Source organism: Geotrypetes seraphini, chromosome 10 (genome assembly GCF_902459505.1).
Source record: "Geotrypetes seraphini chromosome 10, aGeoSer1.1, whole genome shotgun sequence".
Taxonomy (NCBI): Eukaryota; Metazoa; Chordata; class Amphibia; order Gymnophiona; family Dermophiidae; genus Geotrypetes; species Geotrypetes seraphini.
This window is the reverse complement of record NC_047093.1, coordinates 83,220,526-83,242,268: the sequence shown is the minus strand read 5'-3', so window position 1 is coordinate 83,242,268 and position 21,743 is coordinate 83,220,526. Positions and strand designations below refer to the sequence as shown.

General features: G+C 44.8%; 1 protein-coding gene across 4 annotated transcripts in view; it reads right to left on the bottom strand.

The window, feature by feature from the left end:
• Window positions 1-1,047: 1,047 nt before the first annotated feature.
• The window catches only part of BRINP1 (BMP/retinoic acid inducible neural specific 1), a 279,680-nt gene continuing 258,984 nt past the window's right edge, over window positions 1,048-21,743 (bottom strand). For all 4 annotated transcript variants that reach the window (XM_033962434.1, XM_033962435.1, XM_033962436.1 and 1 more), the window contains one exon: window positions 1,048-2,375. In XM_033962434.1, the coding sequence (XP_033818325.1) occupies window positions 1,235-2,375 (1,141 nt within the window). In that variant the 3' untranslated portion in view covers window positions 1,048-1,234. The remainder of the gene's footprint in view (window positions 2,376-21,743) is intronic.

Here is a 21,743-nt window from a genome sequence, read left to right as displayed (position 1 = left end):
TTAGCGTGCGCTATTACGCGGGTTAAACCGCTAAGGCGGCTTCGTAAAAGGAGCCCTTAATTTGTAGACTCATGTATGCTAAATCAATTTAGTGCACAGATTATAAGGGGAATTCTATAAGTGGGCACCCCCATTTACATGCTCCAGTGCCACGTGGTGAGACCCGGTGGTATAGCGAGGGCGAGCAGCGCGCACCCCTTCCTCATACCTTTTTAACTTTGGCTCGAGCAGCCACCAACTTATTGCCCGCACTGGCTTCGGTGCTGTGTCTGACGTCGCTTGCTAAGCGCGGGTCCCGGAAGCTACATCAGAGAGAGCGCCGAAGCCAACTCGGGCAGCAAGTTGGTGGCTGCTCACACCGTACCAAAGTCTAAAAGGTACGGAGTAGGGAAAGGGGCATGCGCACGGCAGGGGGGGGGCTGAGGAAAATTGCACCTGGGACAGGCTGCCCCCTCGCCCCTCCCCCCTTTCTATGCCACTGGTGAGACCCTCTTGTAGAACAGCCAAAATTTCATTACAGAATACTAGCATAGCACGATATCAGTGTGTCTTAACATTTAGGCACCCACAGTTATACCAGCCGCAGACCTGACATTACTGTGGTCACGTAAAAGTGGCAAGAGCACACCTAACTTAAGTTACAAGCTATGCACACACCTCTTTGCCTCTTCTATTCTCCACTCGTGTGAACACTCCTTTTCCATCAATATGCTACGCCCCAAATTCAGTAAATGGTGCTCAGAATTCAGCATCAAAAATATTTGGCACTGAATGGTATAAATTCTGGCGTGCAAGTTGGTCACGGATCCACGCGGATTCATTAACATTTTGAAGGGTATGACCCTGCCCAGCCCATGGCCACGCCCCCTTTGCAGATCAGCAAACTTAAAACCCCTTATCTATTGACAGCTCTTAAGTTTCTGTATCCGCTCCTATTGGAAGACTTTGCGGTTTTTACTAGCTTTTCACGTAAGTGGTTTGTGTCAGTGAATAGAGACAGTACCCCCCCCCCCCATTCCTACCCCAAGCAAGGGAAGCACAAATAAATAAGGTGTGAGCATTTTTATGGTTGATTAAAGAAATAACATGCCCGACAGTTTTATACAGTGGCTAGAATGTTTTTAGTGCTCAAGAGAATTCTTCTCACCTCTGTTTGTATAATTGTTATAATTACATTTTACAAATTTCAATGTACACACAAAAGAACTTGTCTTTTGTCAGTTAACTGTCTCTGCTAACACAGCTTAGCTGTCATCTGGTCCGACTGTTTGAGAATTTCAGTGTTGTATAGATCCAAGGCGTGATTCACCCGGATAATCTCGCTGTTGGTCAATTTCAGTCGGTGCTTCAGCATACAAGAGAAGAGGTCCAGCTGTGGTTTCCCTGGTGCCACAGGGGGCGCTAACCTGTTGATTCGGTCCCTAATATCCAATAATAGAAGCATAACAGAGGAGGACGAGTAGAATTGCCCACCCTGTGTGTACGACTGATTGACCTGTTGCACAGCACTACGCAGAAGGTCAGCATTGAACCGCAAGCTGTAGCCGTAAACCTGTATATCTGAGATCTTGATGTAAAATTGGCGCTTGCTGGGGTCAGAAAGGTCAATGGGTCCTTGAATGGTGTCATTGCGCATTAAGGAGGGGAGCCGGGTACGGCTGCGAAGGTAGATGTGAACTGTCTCAAAGAATGTTTTCCAGCGGTTCCCCAGGAGCAGAGTCCAGTTATAGCACTGGCTATTCTGAAGCCGCACCTTCTCCCAGCGGGGGTAGCCATACTCACCAAAGGGCATGTTCCAGCCCTCAGAGTGGCTGCCACTGAAAGGGTTAACATAGACAAAAAACATAGGGTCCAGACTGCTGTTCCTGACCTGACAGATGCGCATGGAGATACCAATGGCCATGTGGATAAAGTCCATTCGATTCTTGTTGCTTTTGAGGGTGAGCGACATACGTTTTCGCCAGCGTGGGTCAAAGAAAGTGTCCAGACGAATCTCATTGCTGATGAATGTGGTGTGCACATAGAGGCGCGAGTCCATCTTCTGCAGCAGGTAGCGCAGCTCCAGGTCTTGAAAGTCCAGGTCTGTCTCGAAACTGATGAATTGCTCACTGCGCTCTGAGTCCACATTCTGCGGTTCACACCGGCCCCGGTATAGCTTGTAGCCCTTGTTGCAGGAGCCGCAGAGAGAGATGTTGGCTAAACTGCACATGGCACAACTGTTGTTGCCCCCGATGATGCATGGGATGGGCCTCTGACACAGACTGGTGCTACTATGGCAGACGCAGCTTCGCTGACTCTCTAAGAAGGTACCCCAGAATCCATTCTCATTACAGTAAAGCAATGACTGCACCCGGGTAATCCACTGCTGGATGGTCCTGAGGAAAGAAAAAGAAAACCAGAGATTCTCAATCGAAACTGGACAAATATAAGACAGTACAAGCAAAACTGACATAAAGAGGAGAAAACAAGCAGAAGAGCGCAAAACTTCTGAAGAGTTAATGGAAGTGGAAAAGATGGAGGAGAGAGCTGGTAAAGGTGCAGAGAAGAAGGACCAAAGGATAGCAGAATTCTAATCACTATGGGCTTGACATTCAAACCTTGGGAGTTAGCCTGGCTGACTCCCATGGTTGGCACTGAAACTGGATATTCAATGCCAGGCTGTTTTCAGTGACCAGCGATGAATATCCAGCCTATTTTTGGATGCTATAAAGTTAGTTGGGTAAATTGATATTAAGGGCTCCTTTTACAAAGGTGCGCTAGCGTTTTTAACGCACACACCCCGGATTAGCACACGCTAGCTGAAAATCTACCGCCTACTCAAAAGGAGGCGGTAGCGGCTAGCACGCACTATCTCACGCTTGGCTTTGTAAAAGGAGCCCTAAGTGTTGGTTGGCTAAGTTTATAGCAGTCGTGCTATTTAAGTGGCCTGATTTGACGGTTAAAATTAGCTGGCTTTGTGTTAAATTTCAAGACTAGCCCATCAGCCACTAGCCGTTAGGCTCTAATATTCAGTGGTCTTCTCACAGCTGGCTTTACACTGTTTAACTGGCCAGGAGCCATTCCTGGCTGGTTAAATGACACTGAATATCGGGCAGTAAGGATTTTGCTTATCTAAGTGCATTAATTACTCCTGGAACTGAAACATAATATATTAATACTATGTTTACTGAGCGTAAAAAGAATCAGGTCTCTGCTTGCATGTAGAAGAGGGATCCAAGATACAGATGGATCACAAACTCATCTCACCTCTTCTGTGTAGAGAAAGGCAGCCAGAGAAAAATTTTGTGTCATTTCTCATGTTGTAACTGTTTCTGGGAATGATCATTTATTTTCTTTTGGTCATTCTGATAATGGGAACAATGTTGTTGAGAATGCACTTTTTCAAAAGTGTGCACTATTTGCAAAGAGGATATACTCTTTGGAAAAAGTGTGTTCTCATTTCCCAATAGTGCATGCACGCACACACTATTAGTGCACACGCAGTGACTCAAGAATGCTTGATGGTTCGTGCTTGCACAATGGCATGAATGGGTAGAATTACCAGATTTCCTCTTTAAAAAAAAGAAGACACTTGGCTCTGCCCCATTCCACCCCAACCCAGCCCCGACATAATACATACCTCGTGTCTCCTTCCCCAAACTCTGGGATGTGTCTAGAAGGTCTCTGCGCATGCGTGGATATCAATGCAATAACATAATGCTCATAAGTGTGATGTCATCATGTCACACATGCGCAGAGGCCCTCCAGACACGGCCCCCAAGCTCAGTGCCTTCCAAAACCCGGACAAATTGTATTCCTATTTGGGGCCATGATACCAATAACGCTTCACAAAATTCATTCCTACTAGAACACAGATAAACCCCACGCAAATGCAGGACCACAAACTAAAAGTCCTCATATACAGAAATGAAACCCTAAGTTGCCAGACTCTGCATGTAGTACAACATCAGATAAATAGAAAGAAGTACATTTCTTCCTGAACAGTGTAAAATATAGACAGCAGATGTAAATTCTGAAAACTGAGTCTTTCCAATCCTTTTCCTACATTTGTTGTCTGGTGATTTTATTATTTCCTTCTGTCTGTGCTTCTTATCCATTTGCTGTTCTTTCCTTCACTTTCTGCCCTGTATCCATCTTTGGCATTAACTTTAACATTTTACTTTTTTCCATTGTTCTGCTTCCTCCTCAAATCTATCTACTTTTCCATGTCTTCCTTTCCCATCTCTCAATGCACACTATCTCCTCCCTCTCTCTGCCTTTCCCACCATCCATGTGTGCCATCTCCCCCCTCTTTCTTCTCCCCAATTCCCATCTATCCATAAACAGTATTTCTTCCATCTCTCTTTCCTTCCCCACCCCTCCCATCCCTGTGCACCATGTCCTCCCTCTCTCTCCCTTTCCCCTCCATCCCCATGTATCCTCTCCTTCCTCTCTTTCCCTCTCCTATGGACTGACAGCCGTCTTCCCCCTTTCCCCCTCCTATAGTTTGGGATCTTTATCCTCTCCTTCCCATGATCTGGCATCTCTCTCCTCCTCCCTCCTTTGTGGTCTGGCATCTCTCAGTCTTTCCCTTTCCCCTGCCTTAGTCTGGAATCTCTCCTTCCTTTCCCTGGTCTGGCATCTTTCTCTTCCCCCCACCCCTTTCCCATCTAGCGGTCTGATATCTCTCTCCTTTCCCCCTCCCATGGTCTGCCATCTCTATCTGCCCCTTTCCTTTCCTCCCCATCCCTGCGGTTCAGCATCTCTCCTACCCTCATGTTATTCCCCCCCCCCCCTCCCTTCCTCCCGTGCAATCCGGTACTTGCTCACCTGGTGCTGCTGTAACTCTTTGGCTATTGACAGCGAGGGTGAAGTAAACACACTGCCATCGGTGACCCGGAAAGCTTTCTCTGTGCTACTGCTTCCTGCCTATGCAGGAACAGAAAGCAGTAGCAGAGATAAAGCTTCTGGGTCGTCAAAGTCAGCGTGTTTGTTTCACTCACCCTGCCTCCATAGGGTGAGTGAAACAAAGAGTTACAGCAGCGCTTAGTGAGAAAGCACCAGATTCCGTGAAGGTGGGGGAGAGAGGACTCCGGATAGGTGTGCAAGCTGCTTGTAGGGCTACTAGACGCCTGGTTTCCCCAGACAAAAGTTTTAAAATTAAAAAGCCGCCTGGCTATCGACACAGTCCTCAAAAAGAGAACATGTCTGGGGAAACCCAGACATCTGGTAACTCTATGAATGGGTGCATTTTCAAAGGGGTAGGCAAAACAGTCCTTGAGGGTCACAACCCAGTTGAGTTTTCAAGATTTCCACATTGGACATGCATAAGACTGGTTTATGTACTGCTTCCATTGTTTGCAAATAGATCTCAGGCATATTCATTGTAGAAACCTTGAAAGCCCAACTGGTTTTTGGCCCTCAAAAACCATGGTTGCCCCATTCCTGCATTATTGAGGAAAGAATGCACACTATTATCAGGAAAAAAAAAATGTGTTTTTTTTTCTGCTCATTTTCATTCACTAACAACTTATTACAATATAACATATGTTGCTTACATTTCCCACGTCACTGTACATGGTAGCTCATCCTTTCGTTTGAGCAGAGTAAGGAGGGCTATAGAAGTTTATTAGCTGGGCTATTTTGTCAAATACATTGCACCTGCTTGATAGAACCTCCGATTACTACAATCCTCAACTTTCGTTATCTTCCTTCTCCCTATATTCCACAGTCCCTCTAATTACCAATAATGCTGCAGTGAAACAGCTCTGAGCAGCAAGGCCATCACTACGTAATCGCCAATGCAACAGAATGAGATAATGAAAAATTAGGATTCAACCCCTGCAGAACAGGAGGAATAATTACAGCCCAACAGCTCAAAATGCTGGTTAACATAATCCATGGCACCTGCATGGTCTGACCTAGGGATAATGATAAGCCTGTCAGTTGTAAGAAGGAATGCATTAATGTCTCTTCAAGGAGGAATGGTTGGTGAGGGGGGGGGGGGGAGAGAAGAGAAAGAGAGGAGAAAATTAAAGCTTTAGAAGGAAAAAGGAAAAATATGAGTGGAAGGTACTGCAAGAAGAGGCAAAGGAAGTGAAGAATGAGAACCTGAAAAAAAGAATGAAGTGAGAATTAACTTGTCAACTGTATTAAAGAAGAGATTAATGATACACCCAGGCCACAAAGAAAAGTGAAAGCAAAGACCAGGGAAAAGGGTGAGGGAGGGACAATAGGAGAGCACAAGTCACAAGATAATGATATATCTTTGGAAATGGAAAGGGGTCATTATACCATTTCTCAAGTCACATGAGCCTTCAAAGTCATGCACTGATAAACAGAGCTGAATCCAAAAGGCAGAGAGCAACCCCATCCCAAGAGTACAGTAGAAAACACTCACTTCTAATATCTAAATGCACAGAAGCAAAACCTTACCAATAGGGCAAAGAAAACAGGCTATTATCTCAGAGGGGAAAAAAAAAGACAGAGCTTTTTTCCCGAAGGGCAGGTGAGAAAACTTTCACCAAAGGTAAAAAAAATAAATAAATAAACCAACAAACAAATAAATGTGCCTTTTTTCCCCCCCAAGAACAGCAGAGATAGACCTATCCCCTGAAGGCAAAGGAGATGGATTTCTTCTCTAAATGCAACCGAGACAACTGTCCTCCAAAGGTAGAAAAGTCAGCTCTTTTCTCAGGGCAGCAGTCTATCCCTAAAGACGGAAAATAAAGCTCTCAGCCAAGGACAGAGGGGACATCTCTGTTCTAGGAGAAATGAAATAGAGTGCTTCTCTTGTGGTTAAAGGGGTCAACACACTTGGAGACACACAGGATTGGCGATGACCAAGGAAAGGACAAAACACGCCAGAATCCACGGTGGTTACAAAACTTTATTATTGCTTCCGGAAGAAAATCGCATAGGCCCAACCCTGCCATTTTTCAGCACAATGCACCTGCATCTGCATCAGGGGGGTCTGTGTGTTTGCCAGATTCTTGGATTTCTCTCCTTATTCGTGGAAAAATTAGGCTCAATAGTTTTATTGCTTCTTAGATTCAAACTTTGTGTCTATGTCATTTTCTTCTGGATGCTGGAATAAAATTTGGGAACCACAGTGGATTCTGGAATTTTTGTCCTCTCCTTGGTTTTCACTGCTTCTTTTTGTGTGCATTCATCTGCTGTAATCAGTCTTCTTTCATTTCTTATCCTGTCAAAACACTTGGAAGAACAACCTTTATATTATAAGGTTATAATCAAATAGTATTATGGATGGGGACAGGGTGGTTTATAAGTTTAAATATGTCTAAGTGGATAAATGTGTAATTTTATGTTTAAAATATGTAGTGAATTATGGAATTACTAGTATTTTAGCCCGTTACATTAACGGGTGCTAGAATATATGTCTGTCTGTCTTTATTTCTGTCTCTCTCTCCCTCCCGCTGTCTTTCTTTCTGTCTGTCTCTGTCCCTTTTTTTGTCTCACCCTGCCCCTGTGTCTTTCTTCTTTTCTTTCTGTCTCCCTTCCTCCCGCTGTCTGTCTGTCTGTCTTTCTTTCTATCTAACTGTCTCTCTCCCTGCCTCCTATGCAGCAGCATTTCTCTCCCACCACTTCCCTGTGCAGCAGCCAAAGCAGCATTCCTTCCCCTCCATTTCCCTCCCCCCACACCACTTCCCTGGGCAGCAGCCAAAGCAGCATTCCCTCCCCTCCATTTCCCTCCCCCCACACCACTTCCCTGTGCAGCAGCAGTAGTGTTTCCTCTACCCCCCTTTCCCTTCTCGCGGTCTGTCTGGCTCCCTTAGTCCCTTATCGCCCCCCCCCCCTTTCCCTTCCCTTCCCGCGGTCCCAACTACGAACCATGCCTTAATATTCTTTTTTTCTTTTTTTTCATAATCTTTATTCATTTTTACATCTTACAAGTATATCAATTAATTGACAATTGAAATTAAGTACATCATTTGAATTTCTTTCATATTTAACAGTAATACATAAAATTTAACCTCTTCCCTCCCACCCTTACCATAACATATGTAATATATATATATTTTTAAAGCATATACAATAAGTGAAATACGAATAAGTAAAGGAATCCATTTTATGTGCTTAAATTTAGAGAGATATTTAGATGGCATAAGGAGCCTAGTTTGTCTACTTATTATACGTGATCTTGAATTAAGACCTGCAATTCGTTTTGCTTAGCCTTAGGAGATCATTTTAGAAGGATTATGTGGCATTTGCATATGTGACCTGCAGGTTTGTGTGTGAAATCAGCCCTAGGTATTTACATAGTGATGTTAGTTAGAAGAGCCCCTACTTAGACAAATGTAACCACGGTGAGTACATTTTTGAAGGTTAACATTACAGTATGAGGTCAATATGCAAAGTGCTTTAACCAGGCAAAAGAGGCTAGTGCCCAGTTAAATTATTCTGGCTGCCCATAAATAGATATTTAGTATGGATTTAAATAGACGGCACTGCTGAACATCTAATCTGACTGTTGTAGTACTCTCTGGTTAGTGACAAGATGGTTGGGAGGGGGGGGGGCAGAGTTGTGGTTGAGCCAGAAGTTATGTGGGCACTAGTGATATTAAGTGCCCAGCATGTTGGACTGCATAAATAGTAGGCCTAATTATGCCCTGTTGGCTATGTGGATACAGCATTGACTATTGGTTCTTTAACTGGCTTTCTGAATGATTCTACTCTCTTTTTAAAGTGCTTCTTTGAAAATTGATAGTTCTTGCTATGGCATCTTTATAGATATTTAAAATAGAGAATGACAAGGGGACGGGTACCCATGGTTAATTGTGGGGAGGGGACAGAGACACAGCCTGCGGGGATGGGGACAGAATCTTTGGGGATGGGACGGGGATAGAATCTGTGGGGAGGGGTCAGGGACAGAGCCTATGGGGACAGTAATAAACTTTGTCCCTGTGTCATTCTCTAAAAACTTTAAACTAGTATCGATATGTAAAAACTTAGCACATCTTAGACAATTGGCAACTGAGTTCAATGATTAAAAAAACTGCAGAAGTTACTTTTGGATTTAAATGACCTACTGTTAAAGGACTTAATTTGTGTCTTCTGTTACGTCCCTTCCGGATTCCATACACTAGTCCCCTCTTCTACGAAACTGCGATAGCAGTTTCTAGCACGGGAAGCCTTGCTGAATGGCCCGCGCTGCTCCCGACGCTCATAGGAACTCAATGAGCATTGAGAGCAGTGCGGGCCATTCAGCCCGGCTCCCCCGAGCTAAAAATTGTTATCGCAGTTTCGTAGAAGAGGGGGTAGGTTTTCAATCCCAATCTGCAATCCGGGTTTTGCAGAAATCCACATTTTTTCTGAACACATGCACCACCCCGCTAGGCTGAGGGTCGGCAAACAACCTTAGTTTCAATTTCTGCAAGCAGTCTGAGCAGAAGTCTTTTGCTGTTGCTCTACCTCTGTTTCTTATTTTTTTCCCTTATAGTTCGCTTACTGCTCTTTCAGATGTGACCAGGTGTATGAAGGGGGCGCTTCTTCTGCATCCTCCTTTGCATCTTTCTTTACTTTCATGGAATCTTAACATTGTTTTACAGGGCTTTGGTGAGGCCCCCTTTGAAAGATGGGTTTTCTGGTAACTGTTGTCTCAGCACGGTGTATTTTGGAGTTTCTGCTCTTTCATGCAGGGAACTCGTTCTCCGTTTTCGGACACGGGTGTTTTTCTCTGTAATGTACCTTCCTTCTTGCAGCAGGTGGTTTCGGCTTTCCAAGTCAATCAGGAGGTTAGTTTGCTGGCGTTTCATCTGACAGGTCCAGAGCACACAGATCAGATCTTCTGCAATTTGGATGTCTAGAGGGTCTTGCTACTTTATTTGGAAAGGACAATTTGAGTTCAGGCTGTCTGATTACCTTTTTAATCTCACTGCTGCGCCTCACTGTGGTAGGCTGGTGTATAAGTCCTTGATCATTCAATGGATTAGAATGGTCATACCGTAACTTCCGTTGCCTGCGGCAAGCAGCCGCTGATCTCATATACAGCATTCGACGAGAAGTATGGCTGCGTCGTGGGGGGCATCTCGCACGATTCATCCTGATGAAATTTGCAGGGCGGTTTCTTGGTCCTCTCTTAATACTTTTGCCCAGTTTTACTGAGTTGTTGTGTCAGCACATTCTGATGCCATTTTTTGGGACTTCAGGTTTGAGAGCAGGCCCTTCTGTCCCTCCCTAGCTACCGTGGCTTTAGTATGTCACCTAGTGTATGGAATCTAGAAGAGACGTAACAGTAGAGGTGGTGGAGACAAAGACTGTCTGAATTCAAAAAAGCATGAGACAGGCACATGGGATCTCTTAGGGAGATGAGGAAATAGTGGATGGGGAGAAAATGGTTGGTTATGTATATTTGTAACTTGAATGTGCTTGTATTGACATATGATTTATATATTTGTGTATTGCACTATTTAAATTTGGAAAATCAATAAAGAATTTAAAAAAAAAAAAAAAATCCTCAGCTATGCTAACTTTCTTTTTTAACTTTCTTTAGTTTATAATGCCAACAAAAAGTGCAATACAATTTATATACAAATAATGATAATCAAATAAGCACTTACAAACAATCAGAATCTATACAAAAGATAAAAATCCCCTCCCCCATCCATCATTACCATCAGGAATAATACCAAAACAAAAGATATACCCCCCTTCCCGCTCCCCTCCCTGGATGTGTGGGTGCAATACAATGGAAAATAAAGATAAAGGGCAACTATAACAAATCTACAAAAGATGCCAATGGACCCCAAACCAATTTGAATATTTTATTATGCCCTAGCAAGTCATCATTCATTTTCTCATACTTATAAGTTAAGCATAAGCTCGCTCACCAGAAAGGAAAACTAAGGCGATTCCAATTGCGAGTAATCATTTGCATGGCTATCCCGGTCATAATTAGGAAAAGCCAGCATTTATAGCGGTCCATGGGGGGTTTAATATGCTAACTTCCTTTATCAAATCCTCTGGCAAAGAGTTTCAGAGCTTAACTATGCAAGGAGTGAAAAAATATTTTCTCCCATTTTGTTTTTAAATATACTTTTAAAAGCCACCTATGCAGGGAGTGTCCAGGCAGTGGAAAATGGAGCAGGAAAGCGTAAAAGAGGAAGCAGCCAAGGGCCCATTTGCTAGCCAGGGCTGGCCAGAAGGGGTGATTCAGGGGGCTCTGGCAAACTTTCTGGTGCAGTGAGCGAGCGAGCAAAAGGGCGTGTGGAGGAAGGCTCGGCTGCACAAAGAGCTGTATTTCCTGTGTCACCACTGATGGCAGAGGTGTGAGGAGAGTGCAAAGGCAGACATCCGAGGCTTCTCTTACCCAGCAGCAGGAGCTTGACCTCGCAGGCCACCTTCTCGTTATCCTCACGCAGGCTCTGGTTGATCATCTTCTTCCTAACCTTGTCCTCGGCGCTCAGCGTGCAACCCATGATAGCAGAGGGTCTGACAGGCAGAGCCACGGAAGGCCAACTTCGCTCGCTCGCGCTCTTTCGCTCCCACGGGGGCCTCACTCTCTTTCCCACAGTCTCTCTGCGGACCTCACTTACTGGCTGACGATCGCCAACACTGGCCAGTTCCTTCCTGCAGCTGCGGGCTGGATTACAATACTAAATGGGCTGGATATTGCCCACAGGCCGTAGTTTGCCCATGTCTGGGCTAAGCCCATGGCTCCCATCCCCCTCATGCACTCCACAGCACATGACACATGGACACTCCTCTTTCGGCCATCCAGTGCAAATTTGGCCTGATATGGAGGTAGAACAGTCTGAGGAGTCCTTCTGTATCAATTTTGAGCCCAACTGAGATTTTTTGAGGTAGATGGAGGCAGATTGAGTTGGATTTAAAAATCTAAGATAGCAACCGTGGCAATGTTCTAGCACCAAAAATGACCCAGGAGAGAGCAAAATTACAGTTCAAAATTTAAAGGAAGGGTTTTTTAATGGCAGGGGACCCTAAAGGAAACCAATAAAGAGAGTCATTTTTTGATACCCAATAGAATTATCTCCTTTATTCCTCTGGTTTTCAGCCCATTCGCTGTGGTACTGTTTATTTACCAGATGCACACAGATAGAAGTTTTGCACTCGGATAATGAGGTTGCTGGCCAAGCCAGCTCCATCTATGTGGCACTACTTCCAAGTGCTAGGTTCCATGTCAGCCATGATAGACGTGGTTCCCTGGCTGAAAGCTCACATACATTCTCTCCAGAATGCGTTGCTATCATGGTGTCACCTCAATCGGACTCCCTGCAGATGTTTCTACTGTAGTTACTTGAAGCCCTGGTCAGTATGGACTGGTGGCTCTACCCACAGGCATCATGGGACATGCCCCTCCAAATAATCTTGTGGGTAATTATGACAGTGGATGCCAGCCTGTTCAGTTGGGTGGCTCACTGCAACAGACAGGGCTTTGGTTGGCCTCCCAAAGGAAGTGGTCGATCAAAAGATTAGAACTTTAAGCCTTTCGACTGGTATTACAGAGACTGCAAAAGAATTTAGAGGGACAAGTGGTTTGAGTCTTCTTGAACAATGCTACAGTGGTGGCATCAAGATTGTGCAGCTGAGTCTGGAAGCATGTTTACTGTTCAGGTGAGCAGAGCTTCATCTTCAGGCTCTCTCAGTGGCACATGTAGTGGAAGTGAGTGTTTTCCAAGCTGATTTCCTCAGCAGACAGACACTGGATGCTGAGCCTTCCAAGCCATTGTTCATCATTGGGGGTCACTCAATGTTCGATCCGATTGTGACAGCAATAAACAAGAAGCAAACAGATTCTTCAGTCGAAGATCCAAGCCTGGAAGCATGGATCTGGACGCTCTGATTTTATGACATGGCTCTTGAGCGTGCAGAGTTAGTGTGCAAGGGATACTCAGAGGTAGTCATTGCTAGTCTGCTCAAATCCAAAAGGCCTATGACAGTCTCTGCTTATGCTAAAGCATGGGAAACTTTCCAGCACTGGTGCATTAAGGAAAAGGAGGAGCCTTTCTCTGTGCCAATCTCTGTGACGTTAGTCATCATTCAGGCTGGCCTTGACAAAGGGTTTACAGTAGCATCCCTCAGAGTCCAAGTGGCTCGAGACTGAAAGGCTTTGTTGGAATCACATCTGGACATAGCCAGATTCTTAAAGAGAGCACTGCATCTCAGGCCCCCAGTAAGGAACCTAAATGTGGTTTTGCAAGGCCTCAGCCAGTCTCAATAAGAGCCGCTGAAGGAAGTGTCTTTGATGGATCTGACACTCAAGACAGTCTTTCTTGTGATCATACCTCAGCGAGAAGAGTCTCAGAGCTACAGGCTCTCTCTTGCAGGCATCCTTTCTTCAAATTCACAAAGGCAGGAGTTTCTTTGCACATCGTTTCAACCTTTTTGCCAAAAGTTGTTTCCATATCAATCAAGAAGTCAGATTACTGGTATTTGAGTCCACAGGTTCTAAGAAGAAGGACTGGATTCTAAAAAAGTTGGATGCGAGATAAGTGTTTCTCCAATAGCCTGAACTCACTGGTGATCTGAAGCTATCTGTCCATCTTTTGTGCTCACTAGTCAGACTAGATGCAGTGCACTGGTATCCAAGGCTACAATCTCCAGAGGGATCTGTAAGGCCATTTTATAAGCATAAGCTGCCTGTGGAAAACAGTCACTACTCTCCGTAAAAGTGCATTCAGCTAGAAGTGTGGCTTCTTCATGGGTGGAAGCTTGGGCGGTCTCCCTCAAAGCGATTTGTAGGGCAGTTACTTGGTCCACTTTACATACATTTTCCAATTTTTTCAGAGTGGATGTAATGGCAAAGGAGGACTCTGCTTTTAGATACTCAGTGTTAAGAACTGGCACAGTGATTCTGCCCTAGATTTCTGGAACTGCTTTGGTATATCTTGTCCATCCAGAATGACACACCTATTGCACTAGAAAAAGAGATTAGGTTATTACCTTGCTAATATCTTTTCTAGTGAATAGGTGTGTTATTCTGTCAGTTATGTCCTGCGCCTGCCTACTGTTTCAATCGGAAAGTCTGAGTCCAAACTGAAATTTGAATGTTGGTAACACCCTAAGGGGCTCATAATTGAAACAGAAAAACGTCTAAAAACGATCAGTAACAAAAAACATCCAAGTGCTGATAATCGAACAGGGTTTTAGAAGTATTTAAAAATGACTTAGGCCTTCACAGTGCTGCTGAACGACCAGAGCTAAAAGGGGTGTTTTAGGAGGAGTGGTGAGGGCGGGACGTGGGCCGTCCTAGACTTAGTCGTACTGCATGTATAACCGAAGGTTTTACAACATTGCCTAGACGGAACTTGGACGTTGTGATTTAGGCCAGCTAAAATCAGGTCTAAGTCCACAAAAGGTATCCAAAGTGACCAGATAAGCACTGCAGACACAAAGTACAGACCCCCCAAGCATCCCCAGTGATCATTGACCCCTCCCATAAAAAACATAATAACAACTTTACATATCTGCCTCCAGAACATCAGCACCTGGAAGCCTAGCATAGGAAAGCCTAGTAGAGCTGCACAGAGATGGCTTAAGTAGTTTTGGGGTTGGGTTAGTGAACCATGGAGAGGAGGACCCAGGCCCATAAGCCGCTTTAATCACTGCATTCATGGAAAAACATGTGCACTCCCCCCAAACCCTTTTGTACTGCCATATAAGTGGCTCCTGCAGCCATAAGGGCTATTGGGGTGGTAGATAGGTAGGTCTAGTAGATTCTGGGGGAGGCTTGGGGGGGGCTCACTATGACCTATAAGGGAGCTGTAGTGAGATGTTTATGTGGCACCCTTTTTGTGAAGTTCACAGCAGTGCCCTATAAGGTACCCCACTACTCTGTTGCCATGTCTGGGTGTCCAGTCCCTTACTTTTCTGGCCCCTCCCATGCCCAAAAGGTCTTTTTCTAGGCATTTTTGACTTGGACAAATTTTTGGACGAAAATGGGGTATAAAGATGGACAACTTAGCAGTCTGGACGATCAGACGGCTGGACGTACAGTTGGACGATTTTCGAAAAAAAAAAAAAATATATGCTGGACGTATTTTTTAAAAATGGACCTTATCCCGTGTCTGACGTTGGATGACTTGTGAGTTAGGCCAAAACGGACTTAGATGTTTTGCTATAACATATTGGGGCATTATTTGAGCTACATAAATGTTTCTGTTTGGCATGATTGGTTTGCTGTTTTGATTGTTCAATGCTAATGTTTAACATGTTTGTTACATTTTCATAGCAGAACAGAATTTTTGTTTGAGTTTCCCCATACCCCTCCTTCACTTGTGTTTCTATATGGGGCTATCACCTGCTTTAGTACAAACTGAAGGGAGCAACAGAGTCCTCTAGTGAAGGAGGAGGAATTCAAAAGCTGGAGTGCATTTCTTCTGTATGGCTCATGAGCACTGGGATATTACCTATCTGTCCAGAATGGCACATCTATCTACTAGAAAATATATTAGTAAGGTAAGAACCTAATCTCTTTTTAATGCAGTTGGGTGTAAAAAATGGTTTGGAAAAATTCCTTGAAAAAAGTACATAAACCATTAATAAGGTAGGTTCAGGGAAAATCACACCAGTCTACATAGTAAAACAATCCTAATTCAATTCTTCAACATGGGTCATGGAATCTTGCTACTCTTTAGGATTCTGCCATGTATCTGTGGTCTTTTCTGGCTGCTGTTAGATAGACTTTTGATCTGACCAAGTATGGCAATTCTTATGTTCTTATGACCTGTCCTAGCTGAGCAAAACTAGAGCTCCGTTCCCATATTTCTTTTGACTCTTTCCAGTTCTTCAACTAGCTATCTCTATCCTGCAGGGGCTAAGCTCCTTTGGGAATACATGAGATATCAAATACTCCGACATTTACTTCTTTGTTCATCCTTCCCACTAGACAGTGATGTACAGTGGGAACTTATTTGTTGACTGCTAATTGTGTCCCTAAGGTACATGCTATCTCTTGAAGTTAGCTCGGTATGCCAGAAGGACACGGTATATGCTGGCAAGACAGAAAGTGACATAACTGCTGACAGCTGTATAAATGACTTGAATAAATAATTATAGGGTGACATTACCACAGGACTGGCAGCAACTTTTTCCCCCCTTTCCATCTTTCCAGGTGCAGGCAGCAGCTGACAAAACATAGACTGTATTAGCACAGAGATCAAGACACAGTTCTCTATTGGGACTCTGAACTAATATGATTTTGTCTCTTTTTCCCACTGAAAAGTTCTTACACCAACTAACAAATTTGGGCAGTCTCCATCAAAACCTATACATTTAGTCCAATGATTGTTTGTTCTGTGTTTTTCTGACAGAAAAAAAAAGTGGAAAATCACTGGACTAAGGGCTACTTTTATAAAGCCGTGCAAGTGGTTTAACGCATGTAATAGCACGCGCTAAACCACGGGACGCGCTAGCCACTACCGCCTCCTCTTGAGCAGGCGGTAGTTTTTGACCAGCGCGGGGGTTAACGTGCGATGAAAAGTTGCGCGCATTAACCCCGCTAGCGCGGCTTGATAAAAGGAGCCCTAAATGTACAGTCCTTGATGGAGACTGCCCCAACTTTGTTGGCTGGGTTGAAAACTTTTCAGCGGCCCCTCATATTTACCCCATAGTTTACCATGAGAATTAAAGGAAGAGTACATGCAGAAATTTTCTTTGCTTATTACCAATGAAAAAAAAAATGCTTACATTTTCATTTGCTTTTTGTGTGTGTATTGCATTCCTGAAGGAATTCTGAACAACCACATAATGCAGAATTTGCCCAGAATTCCTCACCTGTGCAGAATTCTGTGCAGGCAGCTTTCCTCATCCCTCCCACCACAAAAATTGCAGCAGCAAGGGGAGAAGTTGAACAGCTGTACATTGTCCACATTCTACTCTGCTACCTTAGGCTTGAATTTATTTGAACCACACAGGACTTCCTACAGCTCCATGGGTCAAATGAAAGTTGAGCCTAGATTAGCAGAGGAGGAGAATACAGCCGTTCAACTTCTCATTTTGCCTCTGCTGATTTAGAGGTATACAGCAGTGTTTTATTGTTGTTGTTGTTTTGGTTTTTTTTTTTTTTGGGGGGGGGCAAGCTGAAGCAAGCAGTGGATAGATTTGTTACTGGGATAGGATCACCGAAATGAGCTACAGGGGCAGAGATCGCTGGAGCAAGTAAAGTGAATATGCAGGACAAACCTCTGGTCCACTTATGTTCCTACAGTGACTTGTCAGTAACGCGCATGAACTGAGGTAACTGGGACTTGTTATCATCACATGTTTCAGCTTGAAGCCTTATCTGGGGCATGCTGGTCCTTTCAGACAACTTGGAACCCAAGCATTCTGGAAACCACCAGAAGGAACCAACGTTCCTGCAATTTTCCCTGAGGGAAAGGATATTTCTGAAAGATGCTCAGGTCAAGAGGTCAGAACAGGAGGCGTGGAAAGCATCCAGATAAGAACTGGAGTCCAAAAGACTATAAAAATGAACTCCCAAGAGGGCTCATGGTTCCTGATAACCACTCTGTTAAGGATCCCATGCTGGGGTGGGGTGGGGAGAGGGGGGTCCTGTCAAAAACTCTTAAGAAGGGGGTATTCTGCCGGTTCCTGATTCTGAGACCTGCTGGCTATGCTATGCCTACTGCTACTACTATTACTACTACACTTCTCCCTCCGTATTCGTGGTGGATGCGGACAGCCAATAGGCACGAAAATGGAAAAACCGCAAATAACTTTTTACATGTTATTTGCGGTTTTGGAAAAACGCCATTGTTTTTACTATTGAAACCGTGAATAACTATTGAAACCAGCGATTTCAGGGCAGGCCAGCAAGCAGCGATTTCTGGGCAGCCAACCAGCGATTTCATGCATGCTGGGAAGAAGCCTTTCTCTCTAGGGATGCTGGGAAGCAGCGTTTTTCTCAGTGCACATTGGGGAAACATGGAAGTAGCAAATTTGTGGGATTACATGGAAGCAGCGATTTTCAGAGTAATGGTAAGTGCTAAACTTTTTTATCGGTACTGTACAGTAAAAGGAAAAAAACTTTAATGATGACGTTTTTGGGGAGGCAGAGTCAGCGGCCGAAAAATCGCAAATAAGCAAAACCGCAGATACAGAAATCGCGAATATGGAGGGAGAAATGTACTTAGCATTTCTGTAGCCCTGATAGGCGTACACAGTGCTATATATTTAGGGCTCCTTTTACTAAGCTGCGCTAGCGGTTTTAGCACGCACGTTAGACGCTAATGCCACCATTGAGCTGGCGTTAGTTTTTGGCGTGTAGCACGCGCTAAAAACGCTAGTGTACCTTAGTAAAAGGAGCCCTTAATATTTAATAGACGGTCCCTGCTAAGACGAGTTTACAATCTAATTGGAAAAGACAGACGGACATCTCACAGCTGCTACCCTACAAATATATGACCGATGTCTAAAGAGAGTGCCGGACTCAGACTACAGCTGTTCCAGTGCCATGCTTCCTCCCACACACATGTGGAATAACTTCTGCCCAAGAGGCATCTCTCCCACACAGACCATGCTGGGCAGCATCCCTGAGTTCCATCTATCTGATGATGAACGTTTCCTGCGTGCAAACGTCGTATAGCTTTCCGTATAATAGGGGGAATTAGGCAAGATTATTAGCCTGTAAGGAAAACGTGTGCTTTCCATATATTTCAAAAACAATACTGGGTAATTTATGCCTTTTGCAATGTCTATGTACTAGACCATCTCATATCTAATTATTATTATTTGCCAGTAGCACTATAAATAAATTCTCTATTTTGCTAACTTCGAGCCTGGTCTATTTGCTTGTCAGTAATCCTATTGGCACAGGGGTTTGGATTTGGATTTCTTTAGGCATAAAGATAGATAGATAAAGAGATAAACCAAATCTACCATAATAAACCAGAGGTAGTACCACAAAAAAGTCTACATTTCAGTGTACTGGCTAAAGCCAGGCCATGTAGGCAGACCCTGTTGTCACACCAGGTGGAGCGGGACAGATTCTTTAGACTAGTGGGGACTACAAAAACAAGAGGTCATTCAGAAAAACTGAGAGGAGACAGATTCATGACGAATGCAAGGAAGTTCTTCTTCACTCAACGGGTGGTAGACACTTGGAACGCGCTTCCCGGAGAGGTGATAAAACAGAGTACAATTCTGGGGTTCAAAAAGGAACTGGATGACTTCCTGGAAGCGAAGGGGATAACAGGGTACAGATAGAGATTTACCTTAGAGGACATTAAGCGAACAGGGTATGGATGTTTTAGGTTAGGTAGGGAACACTTACAGGTCATGGACCTGGGGAGCCGCCGCGGGAGCGGACTGCCGGGCACGATGGACCCCTGGTCTGACCCAGCAGAGGCAATTCTTATGTTCTTATGTTCAATATGCTTACAGACCACCCGTCTATCAAATACATACTATGCAAGATATGTGTACGAGTATTTATGGTACAGTTCTTAAGTGGAATGTTAGTATTTACACACGTAGGTGAAACATATGCAAGATCCCACCATACCATGTTTTGTCTTATTGCCACCTTTTCTCTCTCATTCTACAATACTATTTGTCATATTTTTCACACTATAGCTACCATACTATGTTTACCATGCTACAAATTCTCATGCTATGTATACCGAGCGATGTTTGCAATCCCATGTCTACCATGCTAGGTTCTATCATGTTATCATGTTCTATCATACTGTTGTGTCATACTAGGTCAGCCACACTTATAATACTATGTTTGCCATATTATGCCCATAATGCTATGTCTCCCTGTACCATGTTTTTTGTCATGTTATGTTTTGCTATCTTTGTCAATGTCCTGCCATGTCATGTTTGTCATCACTTTACATAAATACACTTTAATATGTATGTAGGAACATAGAAACATGATAAAGGCCAAATGGCCCATTCAGTCTGCTCATCCACAGTAACCATTATCTCTTTTTCTCTCTCTGAAATCCCAAGTACCTATCCCACGCCTTCTTTAATTCAGACACAGTCTCTGTCTTCACCACTTCTTCCAGGAGACAGTTCCATGCATCTACCACCTTTTCCGTAAAAAAGTATTTCCTTAGATTACTCCTGAGCCTATCACCTCTTAACTTCATCCTATGCTGTCTCATTGCAGAGTTCCCTTTTAAATGAAAGAGACTCGACTCATGCGCATTTACATCACGTAGCTATTTAAATGTCTCTAGCATATCTCCCCTCTCCCACCTTTCCTCCAAAGTATACAGATTGAGATCTTTAAGTCTGTCCCCATACGCCTTATGACGAAGACTATGCACCATTTCAGTAGCCTTCCTCTGTAACCCATTCTGAGCTCTCCTGGGAGGATGGGATATAAAGCCCAATAAATAAATAAAATACAAATAAAAGTATACTATTATTCTATAAATATATATACAGGTAATTAGAGTGCAAATGTTAGTATCCTTGCTCAACTACCTCATGATTTTTACCTCTAAATTAACCCCATTCTTGAAATGCCTTATCAAACCCAGTGAAAAAGGACCCTTAGGCCCGGAGTCTGTAAACTGCGTCCCGACTGTAGGCATCCTACAGCTGTCTAATCAGCCAATCGGGATGCATGCTCCCCAGGCAGACCGTCTATATTGAAGGCGCCTCCGGGAACCTAGGGAGGCCTGCCAGCCCGCCTAAGGCTAGGCGGTAGCCTATGGTAAATCTAGGCGGGCCTAAGCGGCTCCCTAGTAGAGCGGGAAATGCTTACAATGTAGGCCAGCTAAATGTTGGCCTACATTGTAAGTAGATGCGGCCGCTATACTTAATCGCGGCAAGAGATCTTCCTGTTGCGATTAGTATAGTGGCCGCAGCTGACAATCTTCCCCCTCCCCCTAAACAAACGAGGCAGGAGGGTTGCCCAATCCCTCCTGCCGAAAGACCCCCCACCCACCCCTGACGATCGCCGGCAGGAAGATGCCCAACCACTCATGCCGATAGGTAGGTAGGCCTCCAAACCCCCCGACAATCGCAACAAGAGGGTGCCCAACCCTTCCTGCCCGATGACCATCCACCCTTTCCTGAAGATCGCCGGCAGGAGGGTGCCCAATCCCTCCTGACGGACCCCCCTTCCCCAATGAATCCCCCAATGAAAAACCCCAACCCCCCTCCCTGGAACCCCCAATGAAACCTCCACCCCCCTCCCCAGAACACCCTCCCCCGGGCTCACCAAGCAAGTTGGCTGGATGGACGGGTCCTCACACTGTCCGTCCAGCAGGCCCACCTCTGTCCAGCTTGGCCTGTGTACCTAAGGCCCTGCCCATAGGAGGGGCCTTAGACACCTGGGTCAATCAGGCACTAGGCTCCTGTGGGTTTGGCAGGGGAGGGAGGGCCCACCTCATTTGGACGGAGGCTGGCCTGCTGGCTGGTGCGAGCATCCATCCAGCCGGCCAACTTGCTCAGTGAGCCCGGGAGGGGGGGTTCTGGAAAGGGGTGGGGGGGTTAAGTTGGGGTGGTCCGGGGATGGGGAGTTTATTGAGAGGGAGGTCTGGTAGGAGGGATTGGGCACTCTCCTGCTTGTGATCTTCAGGAAAGGGCGGGCGTTCATCGGGCAGGAGGAATTGGGCTCCCTTCTGCCATGATCGTATGTGTGTGTGGGGGGGAGGTCATCGGGCAGGAGGGGTTGGGTTCCCTCCTGCCGTGTTCATACAGGGTTGGAGGGACTGGCAGCCGCGGCCGCTATAGTTATTGTGGCAGGGAGATCTCTTGCCACAATAAGTATAGCGACTGCGTCTATAGTAACACGGTTCTGTAACCAGCGTCTGTAACATGGA